Source organism: Ammospiza caudacuta, chromosome 3 (assembly GCF_027887145.1).
Source record: "Ammospiza caudacuta isolate bAmmCau1 chromosome 3, bAmmCau1.pri, whole genome shotgun sequence".
Lineage (NCBI taxonomy): Eukaryota > Metazoa > Chordata > Aves > Passeriformes > Passerellidae > Ammospiza > Ammospiza caudacuta.
Genome location: NC_080595.1, coordinates 92,923,825 through 92,948,362, shown reverse-complemented (window position 1 = coordinate 92,948,362; position 24,538 = coordinate 92,923,825). Strand labels below are relative to the sequence as shown.

Below are 24,538 nucleotides of genomic sequence, written 5' to 3'. Positions count from 1 at the left end.
GAGTGAAAGGGAAATAGGAAGATGAAAAGCATGCATTTCTTATTTTAAAATACTTTTAATACAGTATTAAGGTTTAAATTGTAAAATGTATTTGCTAGATACAGTTGGGAATACTGTTTAGTAACATAATTAGGGATGGCAAAAGAACACACCTGAGTTTTCAAAATTAAGTTTCATTTTGATATAAAACTAAAATAGAGTTTTTAAAATTCTGAAGCACAAGCATATACACATGATGGAGGGAACAATGCAGCCAAGAGTAGCAAAATATGTAATAATTACAGGTATCATCTAAGACATGGGAACATTTCAGCATTCTGAAACAGATAACACGTTTCCACATTGCAGTGTAATGGATGACATGCTAATGCCTCCCTCTCTTTGTTCTAAGGAAAATATCAATGACACTCATCACAATCAGTCCATATATACTTGTAGAACATTTTTGTTTGCAAGTGACATGGCAATAACTAATTAGGAACTGGCAATTAGAAACAGGAAGCTATTATAGGTCCTCTGAAGAAAAAGAAACAGTAAGTCATAAAAAGCAAATTATTTTCCAGCAATTGTATGAGTCTTTCATAATAAATCTAATAATACTGGGAAAACAATCTGTGCTTTTTACTGCAGTGCCTTCCCTGTCAAGGATCACTTAAAGAACTACAGGGCTTCAAAAGTAGCTTTGCTTTGAAATATCTCTGACAAGAAAACCTTCTGGTAATTAAACCAGAGTCAAAATTAATCAAAAGATGATTGGAAACACTAAACTTCTTTGACAAGTTAAGAGTACAGATTAAACCAAAAGCAAATCCAGAATATTGTAAACATAACCAAAGCAGCACTATTTCCCATTGTTTTTCCTGAAGCTATATTGATAACTTGAAGTCCTGAAGTTTTCTAAATCATACAGAAATGAAATAATTGAAATAGCCCCCTTCCCCCCAGCTTATTAATCATACCTTAATTTGTGCAAAAGGTCTGTCAAAGTTTCCAACATAAAGAAGACCAACATTCTGGGTGAGTAGCCTAAAAAATGAAAAGAATCTTTTAAGATATCACTTTACATCCATAAGTTTCTTCTGCATCTGCAGTAATTGTTACCAAATCCTAGCAGGGCACCAATCTTTACCACGATAGCAAGAGCTACCCTTGCAAATCTGGTTACAAAATTCTGTGTGAGCTACTACAAAAATGGAAAATTTGCATTAAAGATGGATGCACACCAGTAATTTGTGTTTATGTTCCAAGCAAATCTTCAAAAAAATCATTTCATAGGCTTCTTTGTGATGGATGCCACTCAGTAATGTGGGAGAATGGCAGGTATGTGCTTTTACTTTTTATTAGAAACCATTAGAGACAAAGAGAGAGCAAGAGAAAAAGAATTATAAACACACATTCAGAGCAGCAAGCCCAAGAGTTATAACAGATTAGGGCGCATAAAAGTATGCACAGTAATACAAAAATGATGTCACTACAAGTAGAAAAATATGAGAGAATCTCTGTAACATTGCCTAATGGTTTGCTAAATAAAAAGAGCTCCAGATACAGCTCGTGCTTACGGTTCTCTTCAAGTCTTAATAAAGTTATTGCATACACCACCAAGATCCAGAGGGACAGTTGGATAAGTGTCTCAAATGCCTGTTCATACTTCTGGAAAAGAGTTTGATTTCTGCAGATACTGTGCAAGTCAATGTTATCACTACATAAACTCCAAATTCCAGAGGAGCGTTAGGGCACTGCTGTTACAAACAGGCTGACAAGAACATCACTGGCCAGCAAAAAGGGCAGGAGAGCACTGTTCTGTTCTGACTGCATAATTACAATGTTCCTCTTGCTATGCAAAGGCCCAGCAATCATTCCCTCCATTTTAAAGCCTCATAAGCATTGCACTGAAATACAGGTTCTTCATAATAATGAGAAACTTTTTGATTACAAACCCTGGAAAGAGTTTCTGTTTTGATTAACAGGGACATTGAAAACCCATCATATTCCTCAGTAGCCCCAAGTTTTCATTCAATGCTGGCTATTTTATATTTTCTTTCAATTTTACATCCCATTCCCTCTAGCAATAGGGCCTCACAAAAGAATTAAAATTAAATAGTGAGAAATAAGTATAACTGTATGCATCAGTCAGCTAAAGTGATGACATTGAGGTATCTCTTTCTTACATTATTAAGCATACATATATATATATATATATATATATATATATATATATATATATATATATATATACACACACACTTATAATTAATACTGAGGGGTTTTTTTTAATAACTAAGCCACCTGTCATTTTCAACTCATTTCTCACCATTGCTAGGCCTGTTTTCACAAACAAAAGAAACAGCCACTTAGATGGCAACAAATAAACAGAATGTACATACCTTAGTATGACCTTGATTCTTCCCAGTTCTGATAACAATGTAATATATATGACTTTAAACTGGTTCACCAACAGTGGGAATTGGTGGGACTCAGCAAAATTACAAAGTCAAAAGATTCACGCACATAAAACAGTAAAGTAAGAAGAGGTGTTGAACTATCACTCTGCAGAAACCTTTCTGTAATTAGATATGGTATACAAAAGTTTCCAGTGCACTGACAGAAATACCCCAAAAAAGAAGAGACCAGTAAGGATCAGACCACATCAGCCACGGTACAGACAGGAAAGTGAATTCCTCCCTTTCCCTATCAGTGTGCCAGTCTCCACCAGAAAGACTTGCATTGTTAGGCAATGGTTTAGCAAAGGTATAATATGTACGTCAGGATAAGCATACTGAACTCATTTTCAGTCACAGTAAGCCAAATTTATTCAGAACTCAGGTGTCTGGAACTGCAAAATCCAGCATATTGAGCTAACTTTCTCCTAGAGCTATAAAGCAAGATCAGAAAATATTTAATGGTTTTCTAAATAGAAAGAAAGATAAGGGAAGTAATCAGCAAAGGTTTTAAGAGGCTACCAAAAGAATTCAAGGTAGGACATCATATTTTAGAGAGAGGCACCTTAAAGCAACAACTGCACATAATTATCATAAGACAGAAAAGATAGTCCACTAGCTGTTTTTCTAGTAAGGGACCTTAAAAAAGACAGGACATTCAGTGTGATAATTCCCATGTGGTTATACTTCATGTTTTCTTTACCAAATAAAAATGCAGGACTATTAAAAATCAAAGGCTTTAGGATTGCTTTAATTAGAAGTAACAAACATCCAGGGAACCTTAAGACTGGTCTTTCCAGGAGACTGCCCAGCTGTCTACACAGTTTTAAGATGCTATCACTGATGTATGCCCCAAATGAACTGCAAGACTTGGCTTCCTTAATAAGACTGATATTGACACAGTACACTGTGTACAAGCTGATTACTATTCATTCATCTTTCACTGCCTCTGCTAAAAAGTAATTTACTTACAACTTTTTATTTGTACTCACGTGGCACTTCAAAAAGCAATGTTAATGCAATGTTAGGAAAATGTTTAGAAGTTATTTGTAGCTCTCTCTTCCTTAAATAAGAGGTTGCATTCTGTATTTCTCTAGTTTGCACATTCCTATTGAGTTCTGTAGTTCAAAATTATACCACCAACACATAAACAGTTTCCATTTAAGAACTCAAGAAGGTTGAAATGAGTGCCCCAATATGAAATATCCATGCTTTATGCCCCTAAATTGTCTGAGCAATTAAAAAAATACCCAAATCTCATCACTAGTCTAAGCTCTTTTACTCTGGGTGTTTCTTAGTAGCATAATCTCTCTATTTCAGAGGTTGAGCTCACACAGAAGAGCCAGGAGAAGTAAGCAGGATGTGACAGGAGTCACCACTGAGGCTCTGAATAAGCCAAGCTAGTGCAAGAGTGTTACCATCTCCACAGCAGCCACCAGTGGTAGTACCAAAAAGCCATGTGCCATTGAGGAAGCGGGCAACAGAGAGGAGCATGTGCCAAACTCCATCTCACCCAGAGAAACTCAGCACAACTGACCTCTAAATGACACTTAGATGTACCTCCCACCAGTCAGAAAGTTCAAACTATGCATAAGGAAATATCTAATGAAATAAACCTAAACCATTAAGCATAGCTGGTTTTGGAGTTCTTTACCACAATACCAGAGTGTACTTTTACGTACCTAAAATTAACTTTCGATTATAAACATTAATGTGTCTCAAATGATACAGATATTCTCTCCTAATACTCTCAACCAATTACCCTTTGCCTTTAAAGGCTTCCCAATGGTAAGCAGGGTTGGCAGGGAAGCACTTTTATGCCAAAGCTCTCTTAAATGTCACTCTATTTCTTACTTAGCTTAACAATTGCACAGTTCTGCTCTTAAAACACCATCAGCAGTACTCAACACCAAACCCTGACAAAAGTTGGACATCACTTTTAATCAGCTAAAATCAATACCAGGCGATGAAACAGTGATGACAGCTTCACAGCACAATTATTACCTTTGAATGTCACTTCAAATAACTACCTTAAAATCATGAGAAACAATAATCAGAAATACAAATGCTTTCTGGCACTTCAACACATATTAATTTTTATTAATTTTTATTTAAGAATATGTAGCAATATACAAAGTTGCCTCGCTTACAGACTGTCATATATTTTATTTGTAGTCTCTTCCATTCAATACATTATCCATACAATTCCCATTTTTTTCTGTACATTGAAGGAAAGAAACATGACTCCAAGAAACAGTAGCTCTAAGATGTGCTGTCCATGTTACATAACACTCCATGCCTTCTTCTCCTATACACCCAAGTGAGCAGACCTCTAGCCCAATATGCCCAATATGTTAGGGCTGCAGAGTTATATTTCAATGCAAACTACATAAATACCCCAAAAGTGTCAGGACAAACCATTTCAGAGTTTTGACAACATAATATCAAGGTCTTAAAGGCCCATCCAGTACCAAGAAAATGCTGCTACATAGTTATCACTAAACTTCCCTAGATTTGGTCTTTTCTGGGATATAAACACACATAATGTTTTCAAAATCCAAGCTGCAGGAGCCAAGTACTGCTGTTTGTGGGGGAAGCTGACCATAGGAGTAGGCATGGTCAGGCCAGGTGAGCCAAAAAGTGTGGTGGCAACAGTGACAGTGGTTAATGCAAATAAACACAGGACAGGATAAGAAATTGGGTAAAAAGAAACTTGGAGTAAGGCACTGTTGGGACAGCAGGGGATCAGGGGATGTAGAACACAAGGGATGAGAAAGGTATAATGGAGTGAAAAAGCAGCCCTCGGGGTTGGAAAGCACTGGGGTAGAGCTCTGGGCTGGAGACCAAAGGATTAGAGAATGGGAGCAGCAGAAACTGATTTACCAGAGAGTTCATCCTCCCTGAGCACAGCTGACCTTGTCTAGGGGCTGGGACATTGCCAGCACCATTGCCTCCTCCTGCCTTTGGCCATGGGACTGACCCTTGGCTGTGGACTTTATGAGGGCAGCACGTTTCAAAGAAGCCTGATCATTTCTTCTTCTCCACACACTGTCTGTTCCTGCTAACTTACTAATACATGTTAAGATGAAGGTGGATTACCCTTTCAGTATCTAAAGGGGAAGGACAATAACAGAGCTAGAGAGGAACTTTCTACAAGGGTCTGTCGTGATAGGACATGGGGAAATGGCTTTAAACTGAAACAAGGCAGATTTAGATTAGGTATTAGGAAGAAATTCTTTCCTGTGGGGGTAGTGAGACACTGGAACAGAGAAGCAATCCATCCCTGGAAGTGTTCAAGACTAGGGTGGATAGGGTTTTGAGCCACCTGGTCTAGTGGGTGGTGTCCCTAACCATGGCAGGCAGTTAGAACTTTATGATCTTGAAGGTTCCTTTCAACCCAAACCATTCTGTGATTTCAAGATAATACTGACAAAAAATTCAGGAACTGCTCACCAAGCCATCAATGCTCCAGCCATTAAGTAGTATTTTGTGAAGGCAGAAAAGCAGGTGCCAAAGAGTTCCTTCATTTTTTTTGGGAGGTGTACCTTGAGGACACCACTACAGCTTGATCTGTACCCCAAATGCCCATCCCTTCCAACTCAAAAGCTGCCTTGAAAATCCACTCAGGTTATCTAAGAGGACCACCCAAACTAGAGCTGAACACATTAACTTCTGAGTGGTTCATACACAAAGCAGCGGTGAGTTTGCCTCTAGGCTACCTAGCACTGCTCTGCAGATTATGGAAGGAGGTTTCCAAAAAGGAGCAGAGCATAAGGAGCATATGCTTCCATAAAGGAGCAGAGAAATAAAGGTGCAGGGAGGAGCCAGGAGCCTCTACCTCTCACAGGAGGAAGTTACTGCAAATTAGCTGAACACGGTAATTTGCTCCTGAGCGAGGCAGCAGCTCCTGCGCTTGCTCTGGTGAGTGCAAGACTGGTCACACATTGTGCAGGGACACAGACAGACCTGCAGCTCTTGCCAAGAGCACAGGGGTCAGAGCGGCTTGAAAAGCAGGGAGTATGGAGTGAAAAACACAGTGTATGCAGCAGGAGGGCCGAAAAGAGGTAATTGGCACTGGAAAGGTGGAATGTGTGGAAGGAAAATAATGACCAATGAACAAACATATGGCTTGGGGTGTCTGGTTTCTCAGGAAGAAAGCTGCCCTGCAACAGGCAGTGGTGGGCACAGAGCTGCCCACAGCAGTGCTTCAGTTACTCACTAGCCCTAGGAAAGAGAACATTCAACTTCTTTACATTTCAACAAAAGCGCTCACAAAATCCCAGAACTGATGACAATTTATCAAATAATGTCTTGCAGTATTTTATTAAGCAATCATAAAATTTAACTTGACAAACAGTATGTTTGAAGAGTAGGTCAGTGCTCCACATAAGTCAAGCAGTTTGATACTTTAACTCTGGTTTATGCTTGCTGGTTTGCCTGTTTCACCAGCCACCCGAGCACCTGACCCTAGAGGAGTTTCACTCTAGTTAAGTTTGTGTTTGTTTTTAGGAGTTTGGTAAATGCTATAGCCTGCCACCAAAGCTTTGTTGGATGTAATAAAACTTCACTGTTGTATTTTATAATCACAAAGGTATTTGAGGGCATGCAAAACTGCAGTAACTTCCAAAACTCATCTTGATACTGTGCATCTGTCTCTGCTTGTAATGACAACATGGATGGAATTGACTGCTTTCTGCAAAGGATGAGAGGCAGCTTCTGCTGTGGCCTGTTCTCTTACCTGAAAGAACTCTCTCCAGATCAGACAGGTTTTTTTTCTGGTTTATACAAACAGTGGATTGATACCTGAAACATCTTTGGTGTCTGCTTGGAGGGATCTCACTCTATGAGAAATTATTAAAGAGGAATTCCACTGATGAGATGATGAGATAAAGGGATTAAAACACATAGACTACTTCCACTTTACAGGCCGAAGCAGCAAAAAGCAGCTACACTGGCACTGGGAACTGATGTGACAACTTCATCCTTTTGATGCTGTGGGCAGATTTGCACTCTTCACAGAGGTTGGTAGTGAAAAGATTTCAATCCTGAGAAGATGTGTGCCAAAACTGGAATAGTTGTGAAGCAAAATGGAAAGAAAAAATATCCTGACACCCAGTTGGGTTATTGACCTTTCTGCACATCTGCATCTTTATTGCAAAGACCACCTCAATGTACAGATCCATGATTGATTAGGGCCAAAAATGCAACACACCCTGTTTTGAATATAAATTGGAGAGTCAGAATAAAATTTTAGGAAAATCCATGTCACCACGCTCACAGTCTAAGTTCCCATATTTACAATAGCTATATAATGGGGGTTAATATTAGTTATGTGTCATTTGTGTGATAAGCATATATAAATACTATACTGATATGCTCTGTATGTGCTTTTAACTGTCTCTGAAAATCAATCTGGATGCATTTGCACATTTTGGGCAGACATGACTGACAGAAGTCATGAACACAGATGAACAGCAGCCCTGACAAGAGAAGTAACACCACTTTAAGTTAAGTAACTGTATTTTCAAACACTGCTTGAATATTCTTCATGTGTAGCTTTGAGGATAAAGGTTCCTTTCATACATAACTTCATAAATTTTGTATTCAATTGTACAAAGAAATTATTCCACTATGTCATTATTGCATATGATGACCCGAAAGCACATGATGACAAATAAAGCACTATGACACAGCAGAAAGGCCACCATAACCATGTGATGAAGCTGATGTCCTTTTACAAGCATAATGAATATTCTGCCTTTATTCTGTGGTCACTTAAGCTGAGAGGGGAAACTGCAATGTGCTGCAGTATCAGAACCATAGAAAGAAAAGCAGCTTCCTAAGGAGTTTCTTGAAGAATCACTTAAATTCTATTACAGTGACATTCCAATTATATTTTGCTTCTTGCTTATGATAAAAATTTCCTATTTGTTTAAAACTCTAATATGTATTTTCTGGGAATATAAAACAAGAAGAAAATCAGAAAAGAAGAAACAGAGAATTATGAAAAATGATGTTAGGGTCAAAATAATTAACTTGCTACATTTAATTTTTTAAGATCATTATTTCATTAATGTAATTCGCTGACTATTGTAAGAGTAACATAGTGAAAATACTAAATTAGGTATTTTAAATATATAAATATTTTTTTAAATATTAAAAAGTAAATATTTTAAAACAGTAATATTTTAAAACATATAAAAGGATCCAGTACAAGTTATGAAAAAGGCTAATAACAGTGCTTGTAAATTTAAACTGGCATGCATATATGGTCTGCAAACAACATGTATTTCATCTTTTTCTAGAAGCATAAAGAGTCAAGAACTTGACAGTTCCACAGAAGCAGTGCATTCAGAACAAGGACAATGGCAGCACACAGGCTTCACAGGTGAGACAGAAGAGCTGTCTCCTCTGCTTTCCACAGTGCATTTACCAACCACCTACAAAAATATTCTAACAGAAATTGTTACTCATCAGTCAAGCAAGAAAACATATTTTTTGTGGACAAATATAAGCTATTCCAGTATAATCATCATGGTAAGGAATAGGAAAATAGACTGTATATCTGATTTAGGACATTCTTCTTCAAATAAGAGCACAGACTCAAGAAAGTTGTGAGGGAACTGAAAGAGATATTATGCAATGCCACTTACAAAGTAAAAATGCAAAAATCCCTGGGTTAAAACATGAGGGTGGAAAAGGTTGAGAAGGAATATATTAAAGTGCAAAACAAGAAAAAGAGACCATATAGAGTTTTATAATACCAAATTAATCTCTACAAGAAACAAGCCTGCAGAAATGTAAGTAAGCCTCTTTCATTCCATGAATTCTGAATTTGCAGAATAGTCCAAGTCAAGTTAATGGTGACTGCAATTAACATAAAAGTGTATTCCAAACAACATTCCCAGGGAAAAACGCAGTGGGTAGCACAAACTACAGACTTGAATTTAACACCCTCAGCCCTCCCACAACAGTACTACAATAGCCTGTGCTATTTGTCATATTAATAAGCATGGTGCTTTCAAGCACATGCAACTCAGGCAACAATATCAATGTTATGTGCTAATTGCCCTCCAAGCTCTTATGTGTGGTACTTGAAAGGCTTCACTGCACTACCTCACTCCCTACAGTAAATCACTACCTGTCACTGACTATTGATAATGGGAATCTTGGCAGTAACTGATCCCTGAAAGACATACTTCCACTGAACAATGTCACCACTGTTATATACCAAATAAAATAAAAATTACATTTAGAGGACCTGAAACTGCAAACTGAAGTGACCTCATATCTGAGGTAATGGTGATTCTAGACCATCAAAAAGAATAAAGTGATGAATATGAAGGTTTACTTTCAATTAGTAGGGTTTAATTTGCACCAATTTTTGAAAAAGTGTTTTGCTGTGGTGGGTTTTTTTTTTGGGGGGGGGAGGGGGGGGAGGTGGGAGTGTTTGTACACAAATACTTTCCTAGAGACAGGGATATTTTTTCAAGGCGTATTTGTGCACTTGATAAATAAAACCACAATACCAGATGTTTCCAAACAGCATTTCTTTTTGTTTGCTGTGTTGATGTCTAGTGCTGACAATATTTTAATATTTATCCAAAGCATGTTTGGCTTTGTTTTTCAGGCAAATCACATAAAGAAGCATTTTGACTACATTTACATATAACCTATACATAAAAATAGAAAGGAAAACTAAGTAGAAACAAAAAGTACCTATTAAATAATCATGTCCATTCCTCCACCAACAGAATATTACTCCCTGTAGTATAATGAGCAATTTGGCCAGGCTGGCCATAAATTATCTGGAAAATGAGGCTGCTTGCCTTTTCCTTTGGGAGGTTATTACGTAGTTCAAGAGATTTCACTATTAGAATCTATTTCTGATCATAAACATCAATTTTTCTTTCTGAATATCTTCTCTTTCATCTCACTGAAATATAGGACAGGAGTTAGGAACTATTCCCAATTTGCTGGAAGGGCTGCCTGACACTGGCTGTGATGCAACTCTGCCCAGATTTATCCATGTATCACAAAGTGAGAGCACTCACACAGCTCTGCAGTGGCCTCACTGGAACACCATAAATCCACATTCTAGTCTACGACCCCAGAGGGTCCTTTCACCTTGGCCATCTTTTAAAATATAACAGACACCACAATATAGCAAATTCAACCACCAGAATTAAGTGAAGAATTGATACCACAATGTGAAGCTTTGTATCACAAGACTTCAATAAAATACAAAGTCCCATTACAATTTTTAAGTCCAAACAAAGTCATTTTCAGTGTTTCAAGAGGTACTTAAGAAAACCAGATTTCTAACAAGAAGTAAGATATAGAAGAAACAAATGAGATAATGAAAAAAAAATCTCAAGCATAGCCAAAGTAGAAAACTGGTAAAAAAAAATCATGTGGAAATACAGGATTCTGTGAAAATACAGGAAGCAACCAAGAAAGACAGGGAGACTGAAGAGGTTGAAAAGGTAGTGGATTTGTTTGTACCCACCAAAAAAATAAAGGCATTTAGTCAGGAACATGGGGTTTCTTAGTCACTGAAATGAAATCCCTGCAGAAAAGGGAGGTACTAAAAGAAAAGCTCTGGAGTTATATTGATAATTAAGGTGAAAGCAATCACCAAATTTTGACATTTTTTAACATAGATGGTCTGAATTGCTATTTTAAAAAAATCCAAGTCAATCCTATACACAGAAAAAGGGTATTGTCTGCAAACTTCCCAGAGCCCCCACCCTTTAGCGCAGCATTGTTCAGCACGCCTACCTTGGCCATGCATGGCAGTGCTACTCAGGAGGTTCACAGCCCCTGCACTCACACTGTGGCTGCATCTGCCTCTCTTTTGATCATTTTAATGAAAGAGTGCTTGAAAAGTAGTGGGGGACGGGAGAGGCAGCAAGCACACTGACATAATCGATTCAGACTGCCAAAAGGCATCTGTTACACTCTTACTCCATACTAATTTATTTTTTAAAAACCATAAAACTAGGCAGTAAGTACTTTCATATGGAAGACACTTCTTACTGTTAAGGACCAAATCCTGCTTGAGATTGGACAGGCAGAAAAAATGGTCAGTTTCCATCTTGGCAAAGGCCAAGTGACTACTCCATTTTTATAACAGACTGTTTAGTATATTTATTAGTAATCAGAAAAATATATGAACAGAGAAAGTCTGCTGATTAAGCAAGTTATGAAGCAATAGCTAGCAACTTTAGCCAGATTACAAAGTTCATCACTTTGAAAGGAAGCTGATGTTGTATTTAGTATCACTCATACCACCTCAGCATTATTTTCCTCTGAAGTGAATGATGTGCACTCTTTTGTGTATGAATGAGGGAAAGGTACTTACACCATTTAACTAAGGGATGTATCATAATGTGAATGAGCCTGTCAACTAGAATTCTGTTATTTCCTAACATTTAAAGGGTTGACTTCAAAGCTCACTGAATTTTCTTTCTGTGTGATGTTTTGTCATTCCTTTGTTCTTGGTCTTTCTAATGAAAAAAAAAAAAAAACAAAACCAAAAACACACACACACACACCAAAAAAATCCAAAACCAAAACCAAAAAACCAAAAAAAAAAACACAAAAAAAAAAACCCCAACACCCAGACTTTTGTCCCACACAACTATTCTAAATTGTAAGAACAGAGCTGGAAATTTGAATACTCTGCAATTGTAACAGGTTGTTACTACTGAAAAACCACAACAAAGAACTGGCAGGGCAGGTATGATGGGGTGATCTCATCTGGCTCTAATTTCCCTCATTCTGCCCTTCATTTGACAGCACAGATGCTCCAACAGTTTTCTGGTTTTCCCAGTGCCCTGCATGGCACACCAGTGGTAGCAAGATCTCACTGGTACCCTGGGTAAGGCAGTTGGTAAAGGAGTATCCATGAACAATGCAGGGCAAACCAAAGACTGATCGAGTGATCTCTATTTAATTCTTGTAACAAAAGAATAAGGAGTCATTGAATTAGTCCAATTGAATGACAATTCAAATATGATAAATATTTAAACACAAAACACATAATTAAACTGGAGCTCATAGATGCTGCTCTGGTGCACAAGAGAAACAGAGATTTGACATGCATGTGCATAATAAAAACACCCAGAAGACTAAAATTTTCCCCTTAAAATAAAACAGAGAATATAAAATTCACCTGTCTACACTAACCAGAGATATAATCAGTATGAAAATTCCCATCTTCTTATTAAAGATCCTCCATGGGAAGAGCACCCTTAGCCATATGTATGCACACAGCCAGACCACTCCAACTGATTTCTTTTCCTTCCTGTTTCTCCACATCACTTTAATCATTTATTAAAAATGAATACTTTATTAATTAATCATGAACAACCAGAAAAATTATTGAATTACAGTCTAAAAACCTTTTAGGTATGGGTTCATGGGGGACCATGCAGATTGCAATCTCAAGGTGAAGCCTGTAATGAACAACGAACTGTTTGTTTGGAATATAGGATATGGACCCAGCTGCCACTCTATCCAGACCCAAGTGCCACCAGCAGAATGCCTGAACAGCCATCTGCTGCAAACAAACCTACCACCCAAAATAAGGTAGGAAAGCTGTCAGAGACCTCATGAACACCACTGAATGCTTCAAGCTCATTACTGAAACCTTTACGGATGGTGCCAGATTTAGTTCCTCTGTCAATTGTAAAATTAAATCCCTCAGCATAGTCATACACAAACTTATAAATGAAATTTTTTTACAGAAATTCTTCAGGTAGTAAGAGACATAAATGTAGTATTCCATATTCTGAAATATTAAGCAATGTAGCTCTCCTGGGTGTCACAAAATAAAGGACTATTGTGTAATATCAACTAACAACACTGTGATACTCATTATTGCATCCATAATCTACAAGGCATTTGCAGGAAAGCTGCTCTGTGTTTCTAGTGTGTTACTCTGCTTAAAAAAAAAAAAAAAAATTGTATCCTGACCCACAAAGCTCCTTTCTCTATAAGGGAAATCACTTCTCCATATCAGAAGTGCCACATCCCCTTCAGTAACCCCTTTATCCATTTCTCTGTCTTTCCTTTATTTCTCACTCGAATGTTCAGCTGCTCCTTGGTTTTGTTTTCTACAGACTTCTAAAGATGGCTATGTCCTCTCAGCACATTCCACCCCCTCTGATCTTCTACCCCAACTCCCAAATTTAGAGGGGAAGTCTACTTTTACCAGAGCCACCAGGAGAGGAGTGGGAATGCACTGGGACGATGGCAGCTTGAACAATGCTAAGAAATGGAAGGCAGACAGGATTAGGAACAAAAAACTCCTTCTGAGATGCCTCTGCTCCACACACAGCTCCAAGGTTCACAGCTACTGCTCCAGTTTCTCCTGAGCAGCCTTGATCTCCACCCCAGTTTAAACTGAGGCAGCTACTGAACCCACAGAGGGCACTAGGCAGGCCCTTGGCACACGGCCACACCTGAACTCACACCCTGAGAAGTCCCATGCAGCCAGACCCACCTCCCTGTGAGAGGAAGAGGACCATGAGGCTCCATCTTAAGGAGCTGCTTCTAAAAAATATTTTGCCCAATACAGCCATCTTGCAAGCTCTTCATATGCTATCAGTATTCTTCTTTTCCCATGCCAGCTTTTTAGACTTTATTTCAAATTATTATTCAATTTTGTGACACACTCTCTAAAAAAGTCAAATAAGTTGAAGTCTGTGTGATAAGCAACTTGCAGAAATGTATCTTTTCTATAAACTGTGGGGAAAAAATGAATTCTTTATTAAAATTTCTGTGTTACTATTAAAGAAAGAGAGCATCTTTTCATTTACTGTACTGAATGATTAATTTTTATTATGTAGAGCACAAGTGAAAGAGCAATTATGATTAAATGCAAACTGCATAGGACAAAAATTGATTACTTCCAGACCCTGGTTGATAACCACTGATTTAAATGGTATCAGGATGACCTGCTTTGTCTCTTCTTTCACATTTTTCTGAGAAGATTTATGTAATGTAAATTATTAAGTTATTAATTAACAAATGTACAGTAAAGCAGGGGCGTTTTTTCCATTTCACAGTCTGCCTCCAACACATAATTTTTTTACTCCAAGCAGTTTTGCATGTCCTCTTGGACTATAATTTACCCTTGCTAAAAAAAGCTTGCTTAAAAAAATTAGTGCAACATGGTTAGTACATTTTAGTTTTTCAAGCAGAAAATACTCATTGTGGTTTTTAAGGTACCTGGATGGATAATAAGCATTTTAAAGTAATATAGCTGACTGCAACTATCTACTGGTATTACAGAAAAAAAAAATTCACAATGTTCATTATAAAAATTGTGAACTTAATTCAGGTTTGATTTAAGGTAGGACAGCCTCTATGAAAAAGCAGTATGTTTTCTTAGGCTAAGCAATACAGTCAGAAAAAACAAGGATGGAGCATGCAAGTTAATCTCAAGTATGAAGAAAGACTTTGATGTCTAGAAATTTGGCTATTTTTTAATATATCTATGATAAGCATAACAAAACATAAGCAATTGGCTTTCCCTACATACCAGCTACATCTTCAGACCATCAAAGAGAAAAACTTATCAATTGGCATACAGGAATGAAATTTCAGCTATTTCATGGAAATTCTATGCATTTTAACCAGGACTTTAATCACTTTGGAGTAGTAGCAGAAAAAAAAAGATAATCACCTTTACTGGGAAACCAACCCTGAAGACTCACATGCAAATATGGGTGAGAGAAGTAAAGGCAAATGAATAAAACTTCAGTAGGAACACAAAATTGAATCTATCTGGGAACAGTGACACAGTAACGAGAAGGCACAGAAGAGAGAAAAGGGCAGACTGGTAGAGCACATATTACTGTAATAGATGATGGGAAACCTGCATTTTAACACACCCCTGCTGTCAAGTTTTATATCAGCTGGGAAACCCAAGAGCTGAGTGCCCCATATCTTCTTTTACAACCTTGTTTCTTAAAAGAAGTGCAATTTAGGAGTGGTCAAAGTTACTCTGTTTACTCAGCTACTACAGAGATCTGTGCTCTGGTTCTGTGCTCTGCCCCAGTACAGCCCCAGGAGTCAACTCTTGGTGGAAGAATTCCATTTCTTTTGGACATTCCTCTGCTACATTTTACATGCACAGATTAGTGACAATGGGATTACACTGACAGTTCATGCAATTCTACTTTTTTTGGTCTAAATATTTAATTCCAAATTCAGAATATTGCTGTAATTTTTCACACATGGCATTTACACTGGAAGAAGTCTTATCCATGATTGATTTAAAATGCACAGAAAAATAATTACCTCTTAGTTGATGTTATATGCAAACACATTCCTGAAGCAGTAAAAGAATATCAATCAGACAACTAATACAAATACTGCAAAATCAAGTTTCAATTGTTCCTTCAGAGAAATCTTTATCACTCCTTTTTTGAAGTTACATTCAATACTACCTTGTTATTATGGCAGAGAAAATTTATTATCAGAGAGGAAACAGGCATTTCATTCAGATATAAATCACTCAAAGCTAAGATAGAACATAATTACTGTATTTGACATTTGAAAACTAAGAGAAAGGAAAATTAAATTGTTTTCCTTAGGATCAGAATGCAAGAAGGGTTTTTGGAGAAGCTAGAGAATTCTTGTTCATGAAGTTGTTATGAAGATGACCAGGCTAAAATAGTCTGAAGGAGGCAAGAGTGTTCAGTCTTATATTTGAGAGCTTGTGGGTAAGAAATAACTTTGCAACTCTCAACTTTCTCAAGCCTGCACATATGGTACAAGCAGATTTTCTGCAACTGTCCCAATATCCCAGCCAGTTCTGTAAATCCAAGTTACTCTGTCTGTACTGCAGTTGAAATGATGGTTATTCCCTTCATTATATCTTCACTTTCTCCGCTTTTAATAAACCTCGCTTTTGTCTAAGTTTATCAGTGGTCTTGCCTTACATAGAAAACTGGTTAGTATCTAGAGAAACTCAGAGTTCTGGGGATTGAAATGTTCTTACTGTTAGTTTTGTTTACTGATATCAAACTTCAGTAGAAAGCTACCACAGGTACCCACAAATAAATAAAAGATTACCTAAAGTGAGGGTAGAAAGGGAAGCTCACTAGAATTAGGTTTCCTCCACCCAGCTTATTCCAGCCACTCACCTTTCCCACAGCTAGTATCATTCTATAACTTCAGTATTTCTGACTTTTCAGGTCTCCTTATTAATTAAACTTGAGGATAAGACTTTGTCAAAAGAAACCAAATAAAACTGCCATCAGCTTCTCTCTTGACAGAATTGCTGGTTTAGATGTTCAGAAATCCATTCCATTTTTTAAAGTTAAATAAAAGAACAATATGTGATTCTGGAGCTATTACATCATAGGAATTAACTTTTAATAATTACCAAATTTTTGCCCTTCTGTCAGAAACTATGCATTTTGTCTTGTAAGAAATTTATATGAAGTCAAATTTAGTGAATTAAAGTAATAATTCAAGTTGAGCAATAACAGACATACGCGTTCTTAACAAGAAGACATAACACGAAACAAGAGTACATAACTAGATCACACTGCTTAAATAATAACCTGGTTAAAAAAAAAACACAAAAGAGAAGCAACTGTGCAAAGTTTACATCTATAGCATCTTTATGCTATGCATTCCTAGACTGTTTAAAAATCTTTCTGTATTAAATTTTCATTCTAAAGGAGTCATCAGTTTCATAACTCAGCTTTCAGCAACAAATAATTTTGGGCCAAATGTACAAAATCCTTGGGGAAGTGAATAACCCTCAGTCTATACAGGGGAAAGCAACAGAACAGCCAGCACTGTATAATTTCAATATTTGTTCTTTTCTGCAGTCAATAGGGTTCATAGCTCTTCCTCAGGCTTGTCCAGTAAACTTGTCGAGTTTTTAAGTAATTGGTACAGGTTATACTGTGCTTTAAATAAGAGGGACCAATTTACTTTCACTCAAATGAAAGTGTTTTACAAGTCTAAAACAATGCCCCCTCCTCTTGCCACAGTCTGGACATAGGCATGCCTTTTGCCCATAGAGGCACTATCAAAACACAAAATTTGCCAGCCAAATAACATAAAAAACTTAATCTCTGAAAAAGGCACTATATCATCTTCAGAAAACACATGGAAAATTTCTACATACTGCATGTATCTGAATATTACCAAAAAAACTGGCATATGATACATGAAAAAAAACTTAAATTGTGTAATAGTTTCCTCTTATTTTTAATATGAGAGCAAAACTAAAGTAAACAACAGAGAAATTATCACTATGCAAAAACCATTAATCATATGTTATTAAATGGCTGAGCAAAAGAGAAAAATGACCATTGAACATTTCATTTTGGTGACATAATTCAAATAACTGAAGCTTAATACTTCTGCTGTTAAAGCAAGCTGTGTTTATAGCCTATTTTAGCTGGAAGAATGCATTTGCATGCCATACCATTGCCTCTCCTAAAACCAGAAAATTATTCCAGTTTATCATAATAAAGAATTCACCTCTTGAAATGCAATTTTCTTAACACACAAGTAATGTATGAAGATTTTTTAAAAAGTGAGCATTGTGCAGAAACCAACTGCAAACATTCTGCTCAGTGGGACTCCAGCAATTTCTGCTTCTCTTTCTGAATGAGACCAGAATGATCAACAGTCAGTCCTGAGTAGAACTGTGCTCAGATCATTTTAATTGCAAATTAAGAAGTCAGAATGTTAACGATACTTAGTTGAGGAGAGTTAGCCATGTCGATAGGAAATCTTCCCTTTCAGATCAGATCCTTCATTAGGAGATATCCAATTCACTTCTGAAACTATCGGTCTTAATCTAGTCCACAAATCCAGAGATTTCCTGCAACTGAATATTCTCTTTCAAGTAGAATTCTGTATTCCTGAGAAAAAAAGACTAAAATTCTGATAATTTAATATTTGGTGCTTTAACATTCACCAAAAGAGTGAAGTGTTTTTATAAACATCTGAGTGAAATGATGGTTTTGACATTTTCCCATTGAGAAGCAAAAAGATAAAATAATCAAATTCACTATCCTGTTTCACTCTTCTCAATCCAACCTTCTCTATCCTATACTTAGAGATATATACATTAGATTTAATTTATAATACACTGATAAATATTTGGTCACAGTGCAATCTTTTGATACTTTGTGAAGAAAAGGCTTTAAGCGTGAAAATAGCCAAAGATTATAGCTTTGAAAATATTTAGTTGTTATAAGGGGAAAAATGCCATCTGCTGGGTACAGCTGAGGACTGTCCTTTTCTTCCCAACACACCATGCTGTCCTGAGAGAGTTTTCTCTCCACTTCATAATTCATTTTCCCATCTTGAAAACTGATACAGATACATGCATTGTTTTTGAGGGAATGTAATAACAACCTGATTAAAACTCCATAACAAAAGCTTCTTATCATATACTTCTTAAAGGCTGGAGGGCTGACAACAGATAGGATGACTAGCAAAGGAATAATATTGCTATTAATCTTTTAAAAACATTAGAACTGTCTCTAACATTCCTCCCCACACCCCCAAATACTTCACATACTTTTGTATTTTCACTTATATAAACTTCACTGTTAAGTGATTTATAAGCCATGGAACACTGATTAGTGGAGTACAGGTAAAGAACCATTCGGTTACCCAGCTTAAAAGCACAAAACCAAGGCACTGAAAACGCCTTAATAAAGTATGGAAAAGAAGTGGAGAATGTCCAGTTAAGAAATTTATTTGTATGAAGAGGGCAAAAAATTAATATGAGAAAAACCCGATTTAATAAAATAAATAAGCTTTAAAATTAAGAAGTGTGATAAAAGGTAGATAGGGTTTCCCTATGTTAACATGAAGAAGAAAACAAAAGAGTTGCTTTGATTCATAACAAACAACGGGATTCCTTTACATTTTTGCTTGTTATTAATTTTACAATGTAAAATGTAACAGCTTGTCACCTATGTGTGCAGATACACATATGCATATAGGCATATTTATAAATTTAAAATTCTGATTCATCTCATATGAAGCTGAACCAGCTTACAATTTTGAAAATCTGGGTTTCAAAGTTAAAATAAAGGCTTATTTTTCATCTATACAATGATGCTAAAAATCATGCAGCTTCTGTCATGTACATATCTTTCTTTTGTTTAAGATAAAAGCCTTGATTTCAGAATGGAATTCAGTACCAAAACATGCTTGTACTTCACATTCATTGTCATGACTGCTTTGTAAAAAGACAACAAGCATAAAAATAATGAAAATAAGGAACTTTGGCCTTTTTAAGATCCTCTAGCAAGAGGACATGTTGTCAGATGGACCCAAAATTCTACTGAAAACTATTAAATGCTTTTTACAAATTCCCACTCAAAGTACAATATGTGTACATGCTCCATACACCACCATTACTGTTCTCTTCCCTATCACTCAGGTAACAACATGGATTCTCCACTACCACTGACTCATTAGGCCCTGATTATGCAAACTGATCTCCCACTGACAGATACATGCACCCATAGCCTCACTGATTTTAATGTGCTTCTATAGCAGGACAAGCATCTTTCCCCAGAAAAAAAAAGCTACAAGCTGGGTGTTAGTTAAAAAGACAGCAAATGTGAATTACCAAACCTATGGCACATCCCAAGTCATTAAACAGATATCAAAAATCCAATTTATTTCCTCAAAATGAAAATGTCCCTTAAAATGCTAATTTTTAAAAACTCATTCTACATGTACATAGCTTAAGTCAATCATCACATCTTGAAACCACCCAAAACCAGAGATACTAGATAATTATCCTGAAAAAGGATTAAGAAGGTTTCTTTTCTAATGTTTATGAAGTTGTAAGATAAGCACATGTACCAAGAATTTCTCATTGCTATCAACGAGGGAAGGTGAAACTGCTGATAATCTCCCTGTATTTCAGAAGCCCACAGTTGCATGCATACCATATTGATAACACTTATGGCAGAAATGCAAACAATCTGCATCAGGGTCATTTATTTTGTTGACACATTTTGCTGATTCCAAACTACTTGTGAATTCAGTAAGACACAAAAAGCTGGGCTTCTAATTCCCAAACCAATTTCAAAACATTCTGATGGTATCAGAGCAAACTGAATAATAGTCTTGGAGCTACGACTGTCATGAATTATTTTTATCTTTAATATATTCATTATTTAGTACTTGTATATGTTCTTTTACGATTTCTGAGTTTGGTGTTGTCAGAAAATTAAGTAATAAAATGCTCAGAGTGAGACCTATGAAGAGTAAATATATGTACAATATCATTTTCTGTCCAGACTGTTTGCTCTACTTTACCATGGTGATAATTTCTTTTTCCTTCTTTGAGCTACACCACAGAAGGCAAGGGAGTCATTTGAGCTGAGGTTTTTTCCCTCTTAAATGCACGTTTCATAGAATCGCAGAATGGTTTGGGTTGGAAGGGAACTTCAAGATCATCAAGTTCCACTCCCTGCCCCAGGGACCACCTTCCACTAGACCAGGTGGCTCCAAGTCCCATCCAACCTGGTCTTGAACAGCATCAGGGATGGGGCATCCACCACAGTTCCTCTGGGCAATGTATTCCAGTGCCTCACCACCCCCACAGCTAAGAATTTCTTCCCAATACTTAACCTAAATCTGCCCTTTTTCAGTTTAAAGCCACTCCCCTTTGTCCTATCACTACAGGCCCTTGTAAACAACCCCTCTCCAGGTACTGGAACCTTTCCTGCCTCCAGGCTGAACAAGCCAAAACCTCAGCCTGTCTTTGTAGGAAAGGTACTCCAGCCCTCTGATCATCTTTGGAGCCTCCTCTGGATTCATTCCCACAATTCTTTAATTTCAAACACCAGGAAAAACACTTATTTTTCAGACCTGTAATAATCCTATATTAATGCTCCTTTCTGAATATAGTTTCAGATGTATAGATCTGTAAACTCACGAAAACAGACAATAAAATCTCATTAAGCAACAAATTAAAACCACAAACACATACCACAAAAAAAACCCCAAAGCAAACAACTGAATATTAATTTGTACTGTAAACAGTTAATGGAGAAAAAAAATATTCTGAGTTAAAGTACCATTCATGACATATTTAAAAATCTAGAAAATACCTCTTGTCTGAAAATGACCAAATAGTCACTACATGTAAAAATGCAGAAAAAATGCATTTCTAAGAAACTCACACCAATTTCTAAAATCCATGTAAAGCACTTTGAACAAGATGTTCACAAATACCCTCTAATAAGTCCTATAATTTAAAAAACTTATATCCACTGATGGAAAAAAAATATGCTCACAACTGAGTTCCAGTAAGTTTGAGAGCAGCATATCTATTTCAAGCTATAGCAACAGGAAGATTAACATTTTTTTCTATGTAAATTAGATGGCTTTTAAATTATGCAAACCTTTACAGTGGCAAACCTTTACAGTGAATAATATCAAATCCCTGTTTATAAAAATTGTATGTTATTTTACTTTGCAACTTACAAATCTTCTCAAAAAGGACAATCACACAATTTGCAAATTAAATATATGTACAATAAATATTCTTACTCTAAGTACTGTACTGTAAAATCTCTATTTACAGTAAAGAAAGCATAAAGAAAGAAAACAAAAAATGCTTAAAATACATATTAGTTTAAGTGTCTAACAGTTCCATGTTATTTGCAAAATATTTAACACCTGATCTGCAAATTATCTTAGAATAAGTCTGATTGGCAAGGACCATTACATGTCATCTGTCTCAAGCTCAGGACTGGGTCAGCTTCCAAGTTATATCAGGGTATACTCACAGGCTCATCTAATTAACTTCTGAATGCTTCCAAAGATGGAGACTCCACAACTTGCCAACCTACTACAGTGTTTGACTTTCATCACGCTGTTTCTCCTCTTGACCTTCTACAATTGTGTCCTTTGCCTGCCTTTTTTTCAACATCAATCTCAGAGCAATGTGGCTTCATCCTATCTATCACCTGCTGTTAGGGAGTAGTAAACAGCAGTTACGTATTACACAGCCTTCTCTTATTTGGACAGAGGAAACCCAGTTCTCTCAGCCTTTCTGTGTATGCCATGTTCCCCAATCCCCTCACAGACTTGGAGGCACTCCACTGAACTTGCTCCAGTGCATCAATGTCTTTCTCAATTTGGGGAGCCCAAAACAAGAGAAGTACTCCAAATGCAGTCTCACAAATGCCAAACAGAATTGAAGAATCATCTCCTCCACAGAAGCCCAGCTATCACATTAATTGGCTGCCTTTGCTCTAAGGGCTAACTCTTGCTCCAGTTTCAAAGTTTTGCCTTTCAGTATCCTGAGCTCCAGTTTGCCTAAGTAGTCCCTAACTTCAACTTCCCTGCACTCTGCCATAAGATTCAGGGACCCCAAAAGCCTGAGAACAGACCTTACCAAAGCAAAGGCTGCAGTGTGTACCCTCAGCATTTTTGCATCTTTTCCACTGTCTAGTGCTGCATCAGCATCACACCATTTCCTTAAGTCTACCTCCCATTAATAATAGGTCTGTCCCACCTACAGACACCAGTGACTTAGCTTCAATTCCAGTGCAGTTTTGCCTTTCCTACATCCTTCTCTCTACACCCAACACTGTTGTTACATTCTTCATGGAGGTCTGTCACTATTTACAGACTCCATACATTTCACTGTTTGGGTGAGTTGACTTAGGAATTCCCCATTCAAGCAAGCTGTACCTGTTTGCCATACCTGCTTGTCTTCCTGCACAAGGAAGAGTACTCCTTGTGCATTGGAAGAAGCTGTTCTTGAAGATCAACCAGCTGTTCTGAGCCTCTCTGCAGTTCAAAGGGACCTGACACGGGTTTCTACCTCTATTACATGAAAATCCAAAGCAAATCATTCTGAAGTCCAATATAATTTCTTCACTGCCTCCTTCTCTCACTCTTCTCAGATTATACCACTTTGCAGTAGTTTAGCTGGGGGTGGCATCAGCCCTCCATTTCCACTTTCACAAGTAGCAAGGAATCTAAGGTACAGGGACAAATAGGAATAAATATCTATCCAAATGTAAATTAGAAGAGAGAAATACATGGGAGGTATGAAAATTTTGGAGATGTTTTTCTTCATCTCACTCAAGAGATAGAAATGGATCTTAACAGAGAGGATAACCATGATGATAACTGACACAAGCAACTGGAAAGACTACTTTAAGGCAGCAGCTATTTCAAGAAAAGGGAACAGGGTCCATAAAACATACGAGACTACATTTACATTCCAATTTGCTAGCATATAGATAATTTTAGAATGATATGAGGCAAAGCTTTTAAAAATCTGGAGAAATGAGTAGCTGAAGTAGAATAATTATCTGACAGATGGAGATTGCCCAAGACTGCCACTTGAACATATAAAAAGATGAGACTGACTTCATTTTTGAAATGCAACATTAGAAATTCCGAGAGCATCCTGAGTATTAGTTGTGGAAGGTACAAGATTTTATTCAGTGTACCAGAGTATAAACAGAGGTTAGATTCAAAGCTTTACTTTGAACATAGTTTTTAAAGGCTGAAGCTTTATAAAAAGATTTTAAATACCCTCACATAAGCAATATAGCATACATATTTACAGCATAGTACTTGGCTAAAATGTCTGTCTACCAGTTTCCTTTGCAATGCCAATGTTGCAGCTGCACATGCACATTTCTACCATGGTGGCATTTGGGCTTCTCCTTCCTGCGCCACTGCATTGCTCTTTCTACACATTACATCCTCTTCAATCTGTTGGCACAACCATGCCCCTGCATTTCCACTTCAGAAAGTCAACTCTAGTAACAGCTGAATGCCTGAAGGTAATATCTAACCAAATTACTCCTTTACTTCCACTAGTAACTCTCACATTTCCACAAAAAGTAACCAATTCCACAGCATGCATGCTTCCTTTAACAACAGTACAGCCATAAACACACTTAACACATTCAAACCTGCACTCAGCCTGCTGCCATCCTCACATGGCACATCTCTGCCTCTATTTGCAACATCTTGTCCTTATTTATTTCATTATTGTTGCACAACTTCATCTGCATTCTGCTTCATAGCTCCACTCTACCCAACAGCAATGCAGC

At 37.0% G+C, this 24,538-nt stretch overlaps 1 protein-coding gene across 1 annotated transcript in view; it reads right to left on the bottom strand.

Moving 5' to 3' along the window:
- RNGTT (RNA guanylyltransferase and 5'-phosphatase) overlaps window positions 1-24,538 on the bottom strand; it is a 170,291-nt gene that overhangs the window by 32,935 nt on the left and 112,818 nt on the right. The window contains exon 14 of the mRNA XM_058801514.1: window positions 960-1,026. Coding sequence (XP_058657497.1) covers window positions 960-1,026 — 67 coding nt within the window. The remainder of the gene's footprint in view (window positions 1-959; window positions 1,027-24,538) is intronic.